This window comes from Camelus bactrianus, chromosome 12 (genome assembly GCF_048773025.1).
Source record: "Camelus bactrianus isolate YW-2024 breed Bactrian camel chromosome 12, ASM4877302v1, whole genome shotgun sequence".
Taxonomy (NCBI): domain Eukaryota; kingdom Metazoa; phylum Chordata; class Mammalia; order Artiodactyla; family Camelidae; genus Camelus; species Camelus bactrianus.
Window position 1 is genome coordinate 18,095,391 of NC_133550.1, and position 16,934 is coordinate 18,112,324.

Below are 16,934 nucleotides of genomic sequence, written 5' to 3' on the forward strand. Positions count from 1 at the left end.
GGCACTTTCAGTCCCCGGTCAGTCATGCAGGCAGCTGTTTGCCATGTGGTCCTTTCATGGAGATGTGGGTTGGGGGCTGGCCGTTTGGTTGACAAGCATTCCTTCTGTTTCCAGAACGGTTTTGCGGTGGTTCGGCCCCCAGGACACCATGCAGACCATTCCACAGCCATGTAAGGCCCCAGGGAGGCTGGGGTGGGCTGAGGTGGGGGGCAGGCCCCCAGGGCCTTCCTATCAGGCCGGGCCAGGGGCAGGTGGAGAGAGGAGGCTGGAGTGGGAATGGGCTGGCACCACCACTCTCGTCTCCTCCCAGGGGCTTCTGCTTCTTCAACTCAGTGGCCATTGCCTGCCGGCAGCTGCAACAACACGGCAAGGCCGGGAAGATCCTCATCGTGGACTGGGTAGGTCCCGGCTCCTGGCCCCTGTGGGTCGGAGAGCCCTGTGGAAAGAGCGCTGAGCCGGGCGTCAGAAGACGTGGCTCCACGTCCTAGTTCTACATAGCCTCCCTGAGCCTCAGTGTCCCCCTGTGTAAAATGCAGGCGAGGGAAATGCCCACTTCACGGGGCCACTGTGGGGCCTGGAGGAGACTGTGTGGGAAGGCCTCAGCCATAACCAGCTCCCACAAGGAGCCATTTGAATGCTGTCTTTTGGCCTCTTGGCTTCTTTCTGCAGATCTGATCATCTCTGCGTTTCCCCTACAGGTAGGGACAGTAAGAATAAAAGCAGATAACATCGGCATACCACTAATCACATCTAGACACTGCCGGTTTCATGCATCATTTGTTTCATCCTGTCTATGACCGGTTTACAGATAGGGGAGTGAGCACAGAGATGTTAGGTAACCTGCACACAGCCGCACACCTCGGAAGCCAGAGACCACGATTTGAACCGAGGCCTGTTACCTCTAGAAGACCTGCGTCTAACTAACCACTCTGCCCAGACATCTGCACAGAATGGAGGAGGGTGGAGGAACTTTCCACACTTGCACCCATGCACGGTCCTGTGAGCTACCATGGCTCTCCTGGTCCTGCCCCTCTGTAATGGAGCATGGTTTCTGATCACCTGCATCACTCTTGTGACCTCGGACAAGACGCAGTGGCATGGGTTCCCAACATGTCCTCACCACCATTTTGGACTCCTGACTCTGAGGATGGTCACTGATCTCGAAACCTTTCCAACCTGTCCCAGTCTCCATCTGTCTGCTTTCAGACCTGCCCTAATCCACTGCCCATCTCCCTGCACAGGACGTTCACCACGGCAACGGCACCCAGCAGACCTTCTACCAGGACCCCAGTGTGCTCTACATCTCCCTTCATCGCCATGATGACGGCAACTTCTTCCCGGGCAGTGGGGCTGTGGATGAGGTAACCACACCTTCCACCGACTCTCCCTTGTGGCCCTTACTCTGCCTCTGTCACAACTAGCTGTGTGATCCTGGGCAGACTGTTTAGCCTCTCTGATCCTCAGTTTCTCCACCTGGAAGTGAACAGGCTGGACGAGCTGGTGGAGCAGCAGTGATACCCTGGGGTTCCTCTCCTGGGACTCTGCTCTCCTCACGTCTCTCGTGCCTCCTGTTTTCCAGGTGGGAGCTGGCAGCGGTGAGGGCTTCAATGTCAACGTGGCCTGGGCTGGAGGTCTCGACCCCCCAATGGGGGATCCTGAGTACCTGGCTGCCTTCAGGTAAGTGCTCCGGGGGCCCAGAGGAGGCCCAACCCAAGAAGACCACCCTCTCCTACCCCTTTTCCCAATAGCACCAGGTTGGAGGTGACCAGGAGGCTTATCAGCTTGTCCTCATCCAGTTACTAGGCATTATAAACCAACCTCAGAGTGGGCCTATGGACTGAGACAAACAAAGGGAAAGGTACCATTACACTGGCCTCTTGGGGCCACCAGTCCCTGTGGGAAGACAGGAAAGAGAATGAAAAGGTCAAAGGGTGCTTTATAATTCACATGTTACCAGGAGCCAATGTGAACTGAGCACGAGGAGACAGGCAGGGTGGAGTGAACAGAGCTACTACATTCAGTCAAAGAAGGCTGCCTGGAGGAGGTGGGCTTTGTGCACGAGATGAGAAACTTAAATTGTAGAGAAAGAGGGAAAGCAGACAGATGGAGTCCTTATTGGGGGAGTTGCTTAAGAAAAGCCATTCTAGAAAAGGCGGCTTTGGGCTCAGGTGCCCTTGTATCTTTCCCTCTGGGGTCCCTGGACTCTAGTTGGAAAACAGAGAACCCTGGAAATAGGCCTTCAAATATCTTTCTGAGGTATTCTCCATGAGACTTAATTCTGTAGGAGCCCTGGGCTGGGGTCCCTGGCATCTGTGTGCCCAGAGACCAGGGACCTGAAAGACATCAAAATGGACCCCAGAGTTGGGTGAGGGATGGAGGGAGGCAGCTGTGAGGGGCCAGCAGGGGCAGAGGACGAGTGTGGATCTGGTGGCCCAGGACCTCCTAGGGTCTCCCCACAGGTTAACTCTCAAGTGGCAAGTGGTGAAGTGTGGCCAACTCAGTCCTGAGTGCGTAGCAGCTAAGTGCTGAGTGTCTGCAGTCCCTGAGGCTTAGTGACCTGTCCCTTCCCCATAGTCCTGCCCACTGCACCCCCCCACACACACACACACTCCTCTTTCATCCCCTCGGTGCCCCATCCTTGGCTCATTCCAGCCTCTTGGCCCTTAAGACCCCTGGGAGGCTGAGTCCTTAGGCTGTGCCAGGGACATGGGTGGGCAGGCAAGGTCAAGGAAGTCAGAGGGATCCCCTCATCTTGCTGGGAGACTGGGTGTCTGGGACTTCTAAGAGCGGGGTGCCCCACAGGAGAGTTGGGAGAGGACTGGCACCAGGCAGGGCCCCCGGCCTCTGTGGTGAGCCCCCTTCTCCTCACACCCTCTGTCACTCAGGAGAGTCGTGATGCCCATCGCCCGAGAGTTCTCTCCGGACCTGGTCCTGGTGTCAGCCGGGTTTGATGCTGCCGAGGGTCACCCGCCCCCACTGGGTGGCTACCGCGTCTCCGCCAAATGTAAGGAGGACCCAGCCCAGGGGAGGTGCGGGGAATGAAGGCTAGGCGGGAGGGCTAGCACTGCCCAAGTCCCGGGGGAGGTGGCAGTGGCCCACCCAGGGCTGGGAGTGTGAGGATTGGGATTTGCAGCTGGCCGGGAATTCGCTGAGCTCTCCTGGCCCTAGCACAGCCCAGGGCCCCAGCACAGACTTAGGCCCCAGGAAGGCCTAAGTCACACCCTGGGGACTGAAGTCCCATAGATAGGAAGTTCAGCCACAGGATGCCCCTCCTCCCCATCCCAACTGTGTCCTTCCCAGGCTGGGCCGGCAGCTTCTCTGGGAGGGTGTGAAGGAGCTGTGTTCTCAGGTTGTGGGGAGCCCACTCCACCTGCGGGGCCATGGGGCCTGGAGGACAGAGACGAGTATGGTGTGTCTTAGTGAAAAAGACACAGGCTGGTGTCCATGCCCTGGGTTCAAGTCCTAGCCCTGCCACTTACTGGCTGCCCTTTACCTCTCTGAGCCTTCAGTGAGGCATACTAATAAGATTTACAGGGGATTCCACATGAAAGCACTCAGGAAAATAGAGATTTACACATCTGAGTCACTCTTTATAAGGGAGGGGTCAAGCAGGGAAATAACAGAGGTCGAGAGGGTCCACCTCTCCTCCACTCACCCCCCTCCACCAACCTCCAGGTTTTGGGTACATGACGCAGCAGCTGATGAGCCTGGCGGGAGGGGCGGTGGTGCTGGCCCTGGAGGGTGGCCACGACCTCACAGCCATCTGTGACGCCTCCGAGGCCTGTGTGGCTGCTCTTCTAGGCAACAAGGTGAGGTGCATGTGGGCAGGGAGTCTAGCTCTCCCAGGACCGCCCTGAGGAGCACATAGACAGGGGGGCCTCCCCAAGGGCTCACCGATGAGGTGGGGTGGGGTGGCCAGGCCTGGAATGAGGGGAATAGGGTGGGCACCTCTTCCCCAGGTCAGACCTTGGGCCAGTGTCTCTTGCCCTAGGCAGAGCCAGGAGCACATGCCCGTGGTGCCTGGAAAGCCAGGGCCCTGGGGTGGGAGCGATCTGGGCCTGTGGGGCCCTGAGAGATGGGTGACTGATGTACTGTTGTCTTCTGTAGGTGGATCCCCTCTCAGAAGAAGGCTGGAAACAGAAACCCAACCTCAACGCCATCCGCTCTCTGGAAGCTGTCATCCGGGTGCACAGTGAGTGGGGGGAGAGGACACTGCTGACCCCAGACTTGGGAGAACCTCACGGGTCTGCTGCCCCCAGTGACCAGGGCCTCAGGGCTTCCAGTGCCAGCCAGGCCAGGAGCTCTGCTGCTGCTCCAATAAAGTGCCCCGGGGGAATGATGGGGCCGCCCCCTACCCATGAGTGGATACCCCTAGAGCTCTCCAGATGGACCCAGTGGGGACAGGCAGATAGTGGCCTCCTCCAGGCAGGACTGGCCTCCCATCTCCAGCTACAGCCCTAGGCTGGGGCCTCACCCGCAACAACACTCAGGCCTTGTTTGCTGGAAGTTTGCTGGTTTCCCTCTTGACCCTGAATCCTGGCCACAGGCTTTCAGGAGCTCTGCCTGCTTTGGGGGGTGGGTCTTAGAATAACCCCACATTTGTAAAGCACTTTAAGTTTTCAACTTCACCTTAGTATCTGTGGAGTGCTTTATGTAAAGACCCATGACATATGCTAGGGATACAGACATGGACAAAATTTATTTCCCCACATCTGGGCTCAGCAGGGGCACACGTGACAGTGAGGATGCTGCTGGCACTACGTACAGAGCCCTACCCCGGGCCAGGGCTGGGCGGGCCATGCTCCATGGACATTCCTGCTCACAGCAGTAGGCAGGATGGTCACGTCTGTGGTCTAGATGGGGTGGGGAGCCCAGGGCAGGTAAGTGGCTTGCCAACGGCCACACAGAGCGGCCATGGTCCACTCTGCTGGCACTGTGTCCTTCCCACCGCCCACACCCTGTCCTGTGTGCTGGGCTGAGCCTTGCTGGAGGCTGGGGGTGAGTGGGACCCTGGGCTCCAGGAGGCCAGGACCTGGGGCTCTATCAGGTCACTGTGACACAGCCCCATCTAAGGGCAAGGGACCCTACTGGTGCCCTCAGGATCCCCACACCCATGGGAATGGGTCAGTGGTGGCCTTTCAGCCAAGGGGTGGGTGAATGCCTTGGGCCCCTGCAAGCACTCCTCACAGCCACGTTGGATCTGCTCTACTCACCCCATCAGGGTTGCAGGGATGAAGTCGGGGAAGGTGCCATGTTGAGGGTAGAGGCAGGTGAGAGCTGGCACTGAGGACATGCCTGCTACTCTCAGGCCCTTGGCCTGAGACATGCAGCCTCGTTGTCAGTCTGCGAGGCGTGGCGTGGCAGGTATAGGGCTGGTGTCCCCCACCCTTCTCTGACTCAGCTTCTTGTCCAGGTGAATACTGGAGTTGCATGCAGCGCCTGGCCTCCTGTCCGGACTCCTGGGTGCCCAGGGTGCCAGGGGCCGACACAGAGGAAGTAGAGGCGGTGACCGCACTGGCATCCCTCTCCGTGGGCATCCTGGCGGAAGAGCGGTAATGCCAGACCCCTGGCTGACAGCCCCTCCCCGCCCAGACCCTCCCAACCCGAGGACCCCAGATCCTGGCACAGCCACTTCAGCCTCCTCGGGCTTCCTGGGAAGCTGGGCTAAGGCCCTTCCCGCAGCCCCTGGCCCTCCAGCATCCCCACCCCTGTCCCTCCCCCAGGACCTCAGAGCAGCTGGTGGAGGAGGAAGAACCTATGACTCTCTAAGGCTTCAGAGCAGATCTGCTGCCCGCCCCGCCCACCCTGCCCTTCGGACCTGGTTCTCTTCAAACCTCTGGCAACAGTACCTGTTCCCGGGGTCTTCAGAGATCCTTTGGGCAGGTAGTCGGGGCCAAAGAACAGCCCCTGAACAGTCACCCCAAGGAGCCTGAGAAGGCCCCTGGGTCTAGGATAGGGACCAAAGAGGACCCTGGGAGGATGCAGGCTGGGTAGCCAGCCAGGCCCCAGTAGGGCTCTACCGGAAGCAGAGTCTATCCCCTGGGGTCCAGGCCCCGGGCTGGGCCCCCGTTCCTCAGGACTGCACAGATGAGGACTGGCTCAGCCGGGCCCACCCATAACCACTATTCTTGGCTCTGTAGACCCCAGACTTTGCACACAGCCCCAGGCTCCACACAGAAATGTGAACTTGGCCTCAGCCAGAGTGGCCCTTCTGAGGCTCTGGGGGCTGGAATTGGGGGAGTAAGGGAGAGTAGGAGGAGCCCAGGGGCCCCATATCTCTGAGTGCAGGGGGAGGTCCCCTCTCACCTGCTTCCTCAGATGCCTCTGGAAGCCTCCTCCCCAGCACTGGGCAGTGAGACAAAGCTCCCTCTGAGAGCGGTCATCGGCAGGCCTCCCATCTGGTCCCCTGCCCCCTGCCAGAGGCCACTCTGCGTTGACCATCTCAGTGCCCTGGTGGAGCAGACAGGTGCTCTTGGAGTTCTGTGCTTCCCGATCCAATGGTGCCAAACCCTTCATCTCCCCTCAGAAGCACAGCATGACCCCCAGGGACCCCCCAGTCACTGCCCCCTCCATGAGCCTTCTCTGTTTCTGGGGTCTCCCCCACCCCAGCTGACTCCTGCCCTACATAGGACTAGCCTGACTGAGGGGGAAAGGGGCGGGAGAGTGGATGTAAGACATGGGGGAGGGAGGCTGCCCTGGCAAAGTCTTAAAGGCTTCTGGGGTCCAGGCCTGGGGCCAAGAAGGAAAGTATTGGTGTGTGTGTGTGTGTGTGTGTGCGCGCGCGAGTGTGAGGGAGTGTGTGTGCACGCGTGCACGTCTTCCCCAGGACCACCATACCCTTTGTAGGTATGCATGTTTTTGTAAAAAAGGAAAAAGAAAAAAAAAGGAAAAAAAATCTGAAGAATAAATGTTTTATTTGCTTTAAAGGTGCATGTGAAAGGGCCTCCTGGGGCTGAGGGGTGGGCAGCGGGCACACAGCCACACAGCACAGCCTGTGCCTGATTCAGTGTGGAGGAGCAGGGACCAGGATGGGCTGGGAGGCAGCACCCCTCCAGCTCCTTGGCCTTCTGTGACAGCTGCCCACAGGAAGGATCCATTCTGAACACACCCTAGCTGCCCTCACCTGCCCCAGCTCCAGGTAATAAAGAGGCGGCCGCTCTGGGCTGAGTCTGTAGGCAGAAGGCAGGTGAGGGGGTGGGGGGCGGAGTCACCTGCAGACCCAGCTCACCAAGGCTTCCCTAGAGTTGTGAATCTGACTCATCTGGGTTCAGGTCAGTCACCTCCTGGGGCCTCTGTGTATCAGTTAAAGGTTCCAGAAATAGACACTGGTTCCTTCCTGCTCTAGTGCACCATGACTTCTTAAGCATCTACTGAGCCTAGAAGAGAGACTGGGTGGGGCAGCGGGCCTGGGCACGCTCATCCAGTCTAAGCAGAGAGGATGGTGCCCGGCTGCCAGCACTTGTCTTTATGGTTCTGAGGTGGCCAGGCTCCTTCAGCCAGCAGGAGCCGGAGCCTCAATACCTCCCACCTGCCCCAAGCCCTCACAGCCTGGAGAATATGGGGGCAAGCTGGTTCACAGCCTGCCCATCTGTCCTGGCCCCTTGGGCGACAGGCGCTCCATCCCACAGCCATTGCCGAGGCTGTGCCTGAGGGTGTCCTCGCCCCGCTGGGGGTGTGCTGAGGGAGCTGGAGGAGGAGAGCTGAGCTGTGGGTTCTCCCATGCCAAGCGGGACCAGAGACCCAACATCACCACCTTTCCTGCCCACTGCTCCCACGGTCCACCCCACAAGAAACCACCAGAGGCTGGCTGATACAAATGGCTGCTGTATTTCTGCTAAAGTGACAGTGACACAGATAAGGCAAAGAGCTGAGGGGCAGGACACATCAGGCGGGAAAGGGGTAGACCGTGCAAAATGGCAACCTAAGAGGAAAAGACGTACATAGCCCCTTCCCTCCCGAGTTAGGTAAGCCCTTGGGCCAGTGTATAGGCAGTAAAGTGAATTCCGTCCTTCGGAAGGGAGATTTTTCAAGATGAAAGCTCTAGGTGGTGGGCAGGGGCAGGGGAGGCGTCTCACGGGCGGGGGTGATCTGGGCACGGCAAGGGGCGGGCGGGAGAAGTCAGTGGAAACGTAGGGCTGGAGGCGCCGGGCGCAGGTTCGCCCACCCCATGCTGCCCCCTTCCCCAAAGCCCTTCCAGGGGCAGAAGCACTTGCCCTAAGATCCTTAATCTGGCTCGTTTGGGGCCTCCTACTCTGGGGCATGTGAAGGGGAGGATAGTTCTAGCACACTCGTGGGAACCAGCTCTGCGTGGAACAGGGTGGAAAGAGGGACGTCTCCCTGCAAGTCCCCGGGCCTTAGGAAACAAGAGCCAACTGTCACCATCCCTGGGACCAAGGAGTTCAGCTGCCTGACCCTCGAGGGAAAACAGGAGGTGGGTGCTGGGATGGGGGTTGAGAAGTCTCTACCAGAGATCCCTTCCTTGACCTGACCTCCCCAGGTTCTCAGCCTGGTGAGGAGAATGCATGGGGCAGCACGGACCAAACCACATGCCCCCTGCCCCCAAGCCCAGGTCAGAGCCTCACTGCCCTACCCTTTGTTGCTCTGGCCCTGCTTACAAAGACTGCCCACTGAGTGCTAAGAAAATAGATCCATTTGAAAAGGTCTAAAGCTCCCCTCCAGCCAGGCTGATGAGCAACATGGCAGGACCCCTTTCCACAGCACCCAGGGCTCCGAGAATAGGGACAGGACAGCTCCCAGGGAGACCGCCAGCTTCCTGCTGTGTTTTCTGCCATGGTTCTGGGGTTCCGAGGTGGGGGACAGGCCCACCCGATGTCTCAGAGACTGAGTCCAGGTCCTGGGGACCGCCAGGGCACAAAGACCTCATCCCTTGGGTCAGAAATCACTGAGGATGCTGATGTCGGCAAAGTCAGCTCGGTAGCGGTGGGAGTAGAGGCTGAGCAGGAAGGCCCACTTGAAGGAAATGAAGCTCCAGACAGAGGAGAGGTAGTAGCTGTTGGGGTCTGTGAGGCCTGCAGGGGAGAGGAATCCAACTGTGACTCCAGAAGACCTTGCCCTTGACCCTAGCCACCATGCCACAAGCCCAGGACCACCCTTCCCTACAACCTCCAACAGAGGCTGACCCAATCTAAAGGGGAGATTTAGTGTGATAGAGGTTTAAGTGCATTCAGAGTTTGCAGGCAGGAGGCAGTGGATGAGGGAAAGTCCGAAAAATCACAGGTCTGTAACATCTAGTCTGCTTTTGTGACATTTACTCTGGGCCACTTCTAATCGGCTTCAGCATCAGAAGGGCCTTTGGCTATTTGCTGGTTGCAGCCACCAGGGGGCGCAGCCACCAGGGGGCGCGCCCACCCCAGAGCTGGGCCAAAGGCCCTAGCGTTAACCACACACCTGGGAGCTAACTGCAGTGCGTTATTTCACAGACCCTTTCCAACCTAAGGACGTGTAGGCCCGTTCTCCCCACCTTTTACATGAGAAAACTCGGGCACAGGGAGGTTAAGTGATCTGTCCAGTCCCTTGGACATAAGCTTGGAACCCAGGACCAGAATTTGGGGTTTCCCCCTGAGCGCCCCACCCACCAGCCCTGCCCCGCCCTCCCCCGGCCCAGGCCCTTACTCTGGTGCCCGGTGATGGCCAGCACCAGGAAGGTGCAGAAGGTGGCGACGGAGACGGCCGAGAAGAGGACGCCCACGAAGAAGAAGCCGCGCAGCCCCTTGAGCCACGTCCGCCAGTAATCCTGCATGTACATCACGTGCGTCACCAGGACCCACAGCGCCAGCACACCTGCCGGGACAGACGGCTCAGGCAGCGCCCCTCCTCCTCCCTGAAGCTCCCCAGAGCAGACTGCTCGCGCACTAACACGAAGATCACGGTGGCCTTTTCAGTGTCCCTGCAGAGTGGACTTCTTCGCAGGCTACGTGGGCTGGGATATCACGAGGGCCTGAATGGAAAAGCAGCTAAGAGAATCTAGCTGCCTTCCGCTAAGCCAGACGTTAAAGGGATTTGCAAAACTAGAAAACTATGCAGTTCTCCTCCCTACATTTTTTTGTTTTGGGAAATCTGAGTACTTCTTACATACACAAAAAATGTTACTTATGTTAACAATGTTATTTTTAATATTACTTTAAAACTAAAAACGTTCTGTTTTAATTTTTAGTACAGGACATAAATATAACCCATGGAAACAAAATCTCCTTGGGGTTTCACTACTTTTCAAGACTGTAAAGGGGTCCTGCAGTCAGAAAGTTTGAGGACTACCATAGCCCAGCCTGGTTTCCCGGGACTCCCTGCTACCTGCCCTGGGGACCACACATGTGGGGAGCAGCCCTCCCACCTGATGCTCCCACTCCACCTGGCCTTCAGAGGCCACTGCCTCAACGTGGCAAGGCTGGTGGTTGAGTTCTTGGGGGGTGGGGTTCCTCCCAAACGCCATGTATTGGTTTTATGGGATGAGGAGGTGCAGTGGTAAAATCACCAGGGCCACCAGTGCCCAGGGTTCTTCTTGCTCTTGGCCAGACTCCATGTCACTACTTGTTTGCTGAAAGGGCAGGCCAGATGCCCCTAGCTGGTCCTGGGCCTGCCCTCTGGGCCTGGCCGGGCACTCCCCCTACGATGCCAGCTGCCACCCAGCCAATACAATGAGTGTCTTCTGTGCCAGGCTGTGCCTGCCGCCGCAGCCCAAAGAGAGGAGCAAATATCAGTTCCGCTGGCCAGGGTCTGGGGCAGGGCTGCAGGGTCCCAACCAGGGAGGAATGAGGAACGAGGTAGAGCCAGCTACAAGCTCGCCACCTGTGCGTAGGCTGCTGGATCCGGGGAGTCAGAGGGCCTTTCAAAAAGGGAGCCGCACACGTGCATGCAGAGTGGCCCACGTGCACAGGAAGGAGGGGCGCCTGGTTGGGGACAGTGGGCAGCTTTGGCAAGGAAGGGAAGGAAGGGCCGCTGGCAGGGCGGTTGGGGTGGGAGAGTGCTTTGACTGAATCTATGATCGTTCATTTCTTAGGCTGAGTGGTAGGCATAAGGGAGTCTGTTACATTGTCTATCCTTTTTTACGTGCCTGAAATATTTCATCATTATTTTTTTAAGTTTGGGGGGAAAAAAGAAGGGGGGAGCATATTCACAGAGCTCTGCTCTGGTTACCAGCTCAGAGGCTGTCACAATTCAGGCAGCCTGGCCAGGGACAGAAAACCACGAGGCCACGAGCCAGGAAGCCTGGGGACGGGCACTGCTCTCGTGACTCTGAGAGCCTCAGGGTTTCCACATCGGAAAGCAGGGGGGCCCAAAGTCCCACCAGCCTAGAAAGTTGGGGACCCCAGGGTTTCCCCCAGTGAAGACTCAGCCCCGCCAATGCCTGCAGCTTCCCCTCCCGGGCTGTCTGACTCACGCTGTCCTTGCTCTGCCCTGCCCACCCCCAACCTTCCTCGGGGGTTGTGGGCCGGGAATGTGAGTCCCTCCAGCCCTGAGATCAGGCTGAGCCGGGACAGCATGTCTCTATCCCTGCCCCTGCAGGAAGCGGGAGCAGGCCAGAGGTGAACAGAATGACCATCCCACGGCTTCAGCTTATGTCTTCCGTGATCTGGATGGATGGTGTGCCAGCCACCCTTCCCAGAAGTCTTTCCTAAGCCTCTCACGTGCATCCTAAGTGTTCACCAGGGGAGCTGTTTGTTTTCTTAAAGGGCCCCAGGAAGGAAGCTGATGGTCACCGGGCCCATCAAGGAACAGTCAGGTGGGCCCCTTGTGACCGCTCCACCTGCCGTGTCTTCTCACTGTACCACAGAGGGGCTGAAATAGATGGCTCTCAGATCCTTTACCCCTCAAAGATTCTGGAAGCCAGCTTAGGAGACAAATAAGGTCAGAGCAATTCCCCCATGACTCAGCAATTTTGGGGTTAAGAAATGCTGAAATAGGGGCCTGTGGAGATGCCCTTTCTTAGTCCACTGGCCACGCTCCAAACACCCGCCCTCACATACACCCACGCACCAGAAAGGGCTAGCAGGAGGAAAAGGAGGGCGACCATTTTGGGTGTGCCAGGTCCCAGCTCTTTGTTAATAGGCAGGCACAATGTGTCCCACCTCTCACTTCCTCTGCACACAGGCCTTGCCTCCAGATAAACACAAGCTGCATCTGGAAGCATGCCCCTTCTCACCCACCCTGCCTTCCGCCACTGTCCTTGCAAGAGGGATCTCCCCCGACTCCACCCAGGTGCTCAGTGAAGGAGCAGGAGCCCTCACTGGTCCCCTCCCACATCTCAGCCCTGCTCCCTTCCCTACAACAGTCTGGACTCCAGGAAGCCTGGTCTGCACAATTCAAGGCCGAAAGGATAGTTCCCCAGGCCTACCCGGCTCACATCCACGCCACACCTCACCCCTCGCTCCACCCCACCTGCTTCAGGGAGCAGGGCCCGGCTCCACTCGAGGCTCAGAGCTGATGGGCCCAGGGCAGGGGCGGCGCACGGCTGAGCAGGGGACGTATCCCCAGCAGCTGGGTTGGAGGTGAGGAGCCAGGAGGAGCCCAGGGGAGCCCACAGGACAATGCAGATGAGCGGGACATTGGGCCCAGGCCGCACTCTGTTCTCACACCCCTGCCCTCCACCCCTGCTCTTCTTGCTCTGCTCCCTGCTCACCGGGAAGAACACAGAGCCCGTGAGACTCCTGAGGCAACTTTTCTATTCTTACTGTCTTTCCTTTGTCTACTAGACCTAAAGCCAGTCTGTTTCCCCAGGGTTCCTGCAACAAAACCATTTCTGCTGCCTTTCCTCCAAGCCCCTCCTTCCCAAACACCTGCCAGGATGGGAGAGAATGGGTCTCCACCCATGAATATTCTTCTCAGAGCTCCAGGGGGGACCCTGCCCCGGGACCAGCACCCCCAGCAGCTCCCTCCTGGCACATAGGGGAAGAAGCATGCTGGGGCTGACCTCTCGTGACTCGGCAGTTTCTGGAAAATGCCAAGTCAGAAGTGAGGGTGCTCACAAGTCAGTAAACTGCTAATGCCTCATCCCCACCAAAGAGGAAGAGGCTGACTGGTTGCAGGGACCCACTCGGGGTGGAGAGGGCACGTGGCCCTGGCCTGGACATCCCTCTTCCCACCTGCCACACTGCTACCACCACCACGGTCACCATCAGGGTCACTGGGCAGCTCTGGCTTTGTCATCGTTGTCAAAGGCTGTCAAGGTTGTCAGGGAGTGCCAGGACTGCTCCCTAGCCCCTCTCCCAGCAGGCAACTCCACAGCCCGCCTGCCTCAGAGGCAGAGGGAAGTCTTTGGGGAGGAAGAAAGGGCAGGGTTCGGGTCAGAGGGAAACCTTGGGACTCCCTGGAGCACAAGCCAGAGGGCCTTTGCCACAGCCCTCCATCAGGCAGCTGTAAGATGGATGATTCGGGGAGGACGCAATTGCAAAATTCAGGACCTGAATGGGGGTCTCAAACATCACCCCTGTCAGTGGTACCTCCCCCCCATTTCTTACAGACAAGGAAGCTGAGGCCCAGGAGGCATCAATGTGCCCACTGTCACAGGGCTCTGTGGGGCTCACCAGGCCAGCCTCCAAACTACCCAGCTCTGATCCCGGGGACGGCCCTCCCTCCTCACCCCACAGCCAGCCCCTTCATCTCCAGTCTCATCACTAGGCCTCACCTGAAGAGTCACCCCACGTTCCTGGGGGAGGGAAAGCAGCAGGGCTGACAAGAAACAGGAAAATACAGCAAGGAGAAGAGAGCCATGAGGAACAGCGGGGGCAGTGGGGTGCAGAGGGGAAAGGAGCCAGGGGTCTGCAGATAACTGAGCAGAGGTGGGCAGGCTCCGCCAGGGAGGACAGGAATCCACAGGCGGTGGGGCCTCTAGGGAGGCATGAGAGCAGCCCAGCTGGGCACTCACCCACCCCTCCTTGGAGATCCCCAGTGCTGTGCTCTGCTTGGCACTGCTTGGGTTGTGGTTACCTGTGCCCCTCTTATAAGGCAGAAACCCCGCCTCTCGTTCCTTCTCTACCCAGGGTACCCAGGGAAGGCACTCAGTAAGCTCCAGGCCAGTGACCAAATCTAGTTATTTTTAGTTAGTCCATCTAGGGCGCTTTTGGCAGAAGAGTTTAGTAATGGAATAAGATCTCCCGATGTGAAAGTATTAGCCTTACATGTATTCTTTCCCGAAGTGCTTTGCCCACACATATTATTTCATGTAGCAATGCAACCCTAGGTAAGCTGCTTATTTACACTAAGCCTCAGTTAAAGCCTAACCTGTAAAATGGGCACAGTGCCTGACACAGAGAAAGCATTAAAAAAAAACGTCAGCAAGTAGAAATAATATGTTTTGTCTTCACACTAATTCTGCAACACAGAGACGTTAAAAACACGCCCAAAGGTACACAGCGAGCACAGAGCGCGGGCGAGCACCGGACCTCCACTGGTGCACTGATACTCTCAACTTTGGTACAGGCCTCCCCTGCCCTCCTGGAGGCACAGAAAGGGCGGTCGGCGGGGTTTAGCAGACCTTGGCCCAGGAGCCACAGCAGAAGGGTGGCAAAGAGACACCAACGTGGTGGAAAGAAAACCGTCCAGTTCCCATTAGATCCCTAGCGTGGTTGTCTAGACCCCCGCTGAGGACTCTGCTGCGGGTGGTTTCCACACTGGAAGGAGGCAGATGGGCTTCCCCGGGAACCCCCAGCCCTCCTTTCCACTTACACCTTCTCTGCCCAGGGGAGGGGCGCTGCTGGGGCGGGAATCCCCCGGAATGTGTGTGTGCGTGTGTGTTTGAGGGGGGTCTTCACACCTAGTCGCGCGAAGCGGGTAGCGAGAGCAGCGGGCGCGCAGGGAGGACGCTGTCACGGGGCACAGGGTGGAGGGTGGCCGAGCTCACCCGGGGGCGGCGGGGCCGGCGAGGCAGACTGGTGCCAACGGCAGACACAGGACGTTGGCGCCCCGGGCCTTGAGCGGGCGTGGAGTCCCCGAGGCCCCCGGAGGATCCCCAGGAGCCCGGGACCGCGCGGGGCCTGCGCTGCCCACGGGCAGTTTGGGGTAAACACCCCACCTGCTCCCCGGGGAAGCGCCGCCCGCAAGGAACCTCCCTGAAGCCGCGCGCCCGCGCCCCGTGCCCGCGCCGCCGGAGCCGGGACCCAGTGCCCCCCACCGCGCCCCCGGGGTACCTGCAAGCCCCCCCATGGCCGCGGTCCCCGGCTGTCGGTAGACCACCGTCCAGACGAGGAAGATGGAGAAGCCGGCCACGGAGCTGAGGCCCGAATAGGCGGCGCGGAGGCCGAGCTGCAGGCGGGACGGGGCCATGGGGCTGCAGACGCCGGGCGAGGCCGACAATCACAGGTGCAGGGCCGGGAGCCGGGAGCCGGGAGCCGGGAGCCGGGAGCCGAGCCGGAGCCGCCGGCAGCCCCGCGCTCCGCCCCCGGCCCGCCCCCCGCGCCGCCCGCACAGCGCCCTCTCCGGCCGGAGGCCGCCCGCGCCTGGAACCACAGACTCCAGCGCGTCCTGGGCTTTGGGGAGTGAGTCCTTGGGCCTCTGATCACTTGGGGATGCCGCCTAAAATTTAGGCAGGTTCCGGGCCTCGTCCTCTGCGCTACCGTAGCAGGATATTTCGACCTCGGAGGGACCCGGAAATACGCATTCCTACAAGCCAGCTGCGGTGATTACTTTTAAAATTTAACTTCCAAATAGGAGGCACGTTCTCGTTTAAAATTTAAGATTTAAATGTCTCTTAACTTTCTCGTTAAAAAATAAGTTTATAAAAATTAAGAAATACGGAGGGGAGGATATAGTTCAGTGGTAGAGCGCATGCTTAGCATGCACGAGGTCCTGGGTTCAGTCCCCAGTACCTTCATTAATAAAAAACCGACCAACCAACCAACCAACCAAACAAACAAATGAATAAATACAAACCTAATTACCTTCCCTCCTCCTCAAAACCCCCACCCCAAAATTAAGAAATATATATATATGTATGTATATGCATGACTGGAACATTGTGCTGTACATCAGAAATTGACACATAGTAACTGACTGTACCTCAATTTAAAAATAATAATAAAAAATAAATTTTAAAAAATGAAATATGAAAGTAGCCGGTGAGTATGAGTCCTTCCGCCAGGATCCACCAGGTTCCCCCTCTCAGGCATTAAGCGATTCTCATAAGAGTCTTCTCACAGGAATTTGAGAACCCCTGCCCCATCATCTCTTAACCTCAAACACCTCACCTTCAGGGACAGCTCCCCTCTCCTTTCACCTCCACAAGCCTCATCCTCCCACCCTAAAGCTACCAAACATCACTCCCATCAGAATGAGACAATTCTGATAGCGTAGACTAGAGAGTAGAAACTGGACAGAGTAGAGACTGTGATATTGATACTCGACTGATAGCCCCGAATCTACAGCAGGTGTCCATTGCGCTCCCACCGTGGACCGGGAATCTTGCTGGGAACCTGCCGGGAAAATCCAAACATAACATAATGAGCCCTTAAACACTCATCGTCTAGTTGGGGAGGCCCAGCACACACTGGCACAAAGTAAGTAGCCAATATGCTTGTTTGTTTTGTTTTTTTGCTGCTGTAACAAGCTACCACAGATCTAGTAGCTTAAAACAACACACATTTATTACCTTATGGTTCTGTAGGTCAGGTGTCCAAAAATGGAACTCAGTGGGCTAAAATCAGGAGGCTGGCAGGATGGCCTTCCTTTTGGAGGCTCGAGGGGGAAATCTGTTTCCTTGCCTTTTCCAGCTTCTAGAGCAACCCACATCCCTTGACTCCTGAGTGTCTTCCTTCTTCTTCAAAGCCAACAATCACATCACTCAGACCTCTGCCTCTGTTATGACATCTCCTCCTCTCTCACTAACTCTGCTGTGTTAACCTTCTTGTCCCTTAAAAGGACCCTTGTGATTAAGAACCTGGATAGTTTGAAATAATTTCCCCATCGCAAGGTCTTTAACTTAA

At 57.7% G+C, this 16,934-nt stretch overlaps 2 protein-coding genes across 10 annotated transcripts in view; one reads left to right on the top strand and one right to left on the bottom strand.

Annotated features, from left to right (window-relative positions):
- HDAC7 (histone deacetylase 7) overlaps positions 1–6,926 on the top strand; it is a 34,865-nt gene extending 27,939 nt beyond the window's left edge. For all 9 annotated transcript variants that reach the window (XM_074374971.1, XM_074374975.1, XM_074374973.1 and 6 more), the window contains 9 exons: positions 115–170; positions 311–398; positions 1,242–1,361; positions 1,580–1,677; positions 2,886–3,004; positions 3,676–3,809; positions 4,108–4,192; positions 5,414–5,552; positions 5,724–6,926. In XM_074374971.1, coding sequence (XP_074231072.1) covers positions 115–170; positions 311–398; positions 1,242–1,361; positions 1,580–1,677; positions 2,886–3,004; positions 3,676–3,809; positions 4,108–4,192; positions 5,414–5,552; positions 5,724–5,769 — 885 coding nt within the window. In that variant the 3' untranslated portion in view covers positions 5,770–6,926. The remainder of the gene's footprint in view (positions 1–114; positions 171–310; positions 399–1,241; positions 1,362–1,579; positions 1,678–2,885; positions 3,005–3,675; positions 3,810–4,107; positions 4,193–5,413; positions 5,553–5,723) is intronic.
- An 882-nt stretch (positions 6,927–7,808) lies between these two features.
- On the bottom strand, positions 7,809–15,407 carry SLC48A1 (solute carrier family 48 member 1). Its single transcript, XM_074374984.1, has 3 exons — positions 15,144–15,407; positions 9,634–9,801; positions 7,809–9,029 (listed from the first exon to the last, which is right to left on the bottom strand). Exons 1-3 carry the CDS (start codon positions 15,277–15,279, stop codon positions 8,893–8,895), a joined length of 441 nt encoding a protein of 146 aa, XP_074231085.1. The 5' UTR covers positions 15,280–15,407; the 3' UTR covers positions 7,809–8,892.
- Positions 15,408–16,934: the final 1,527 nt, after the last annotated feature.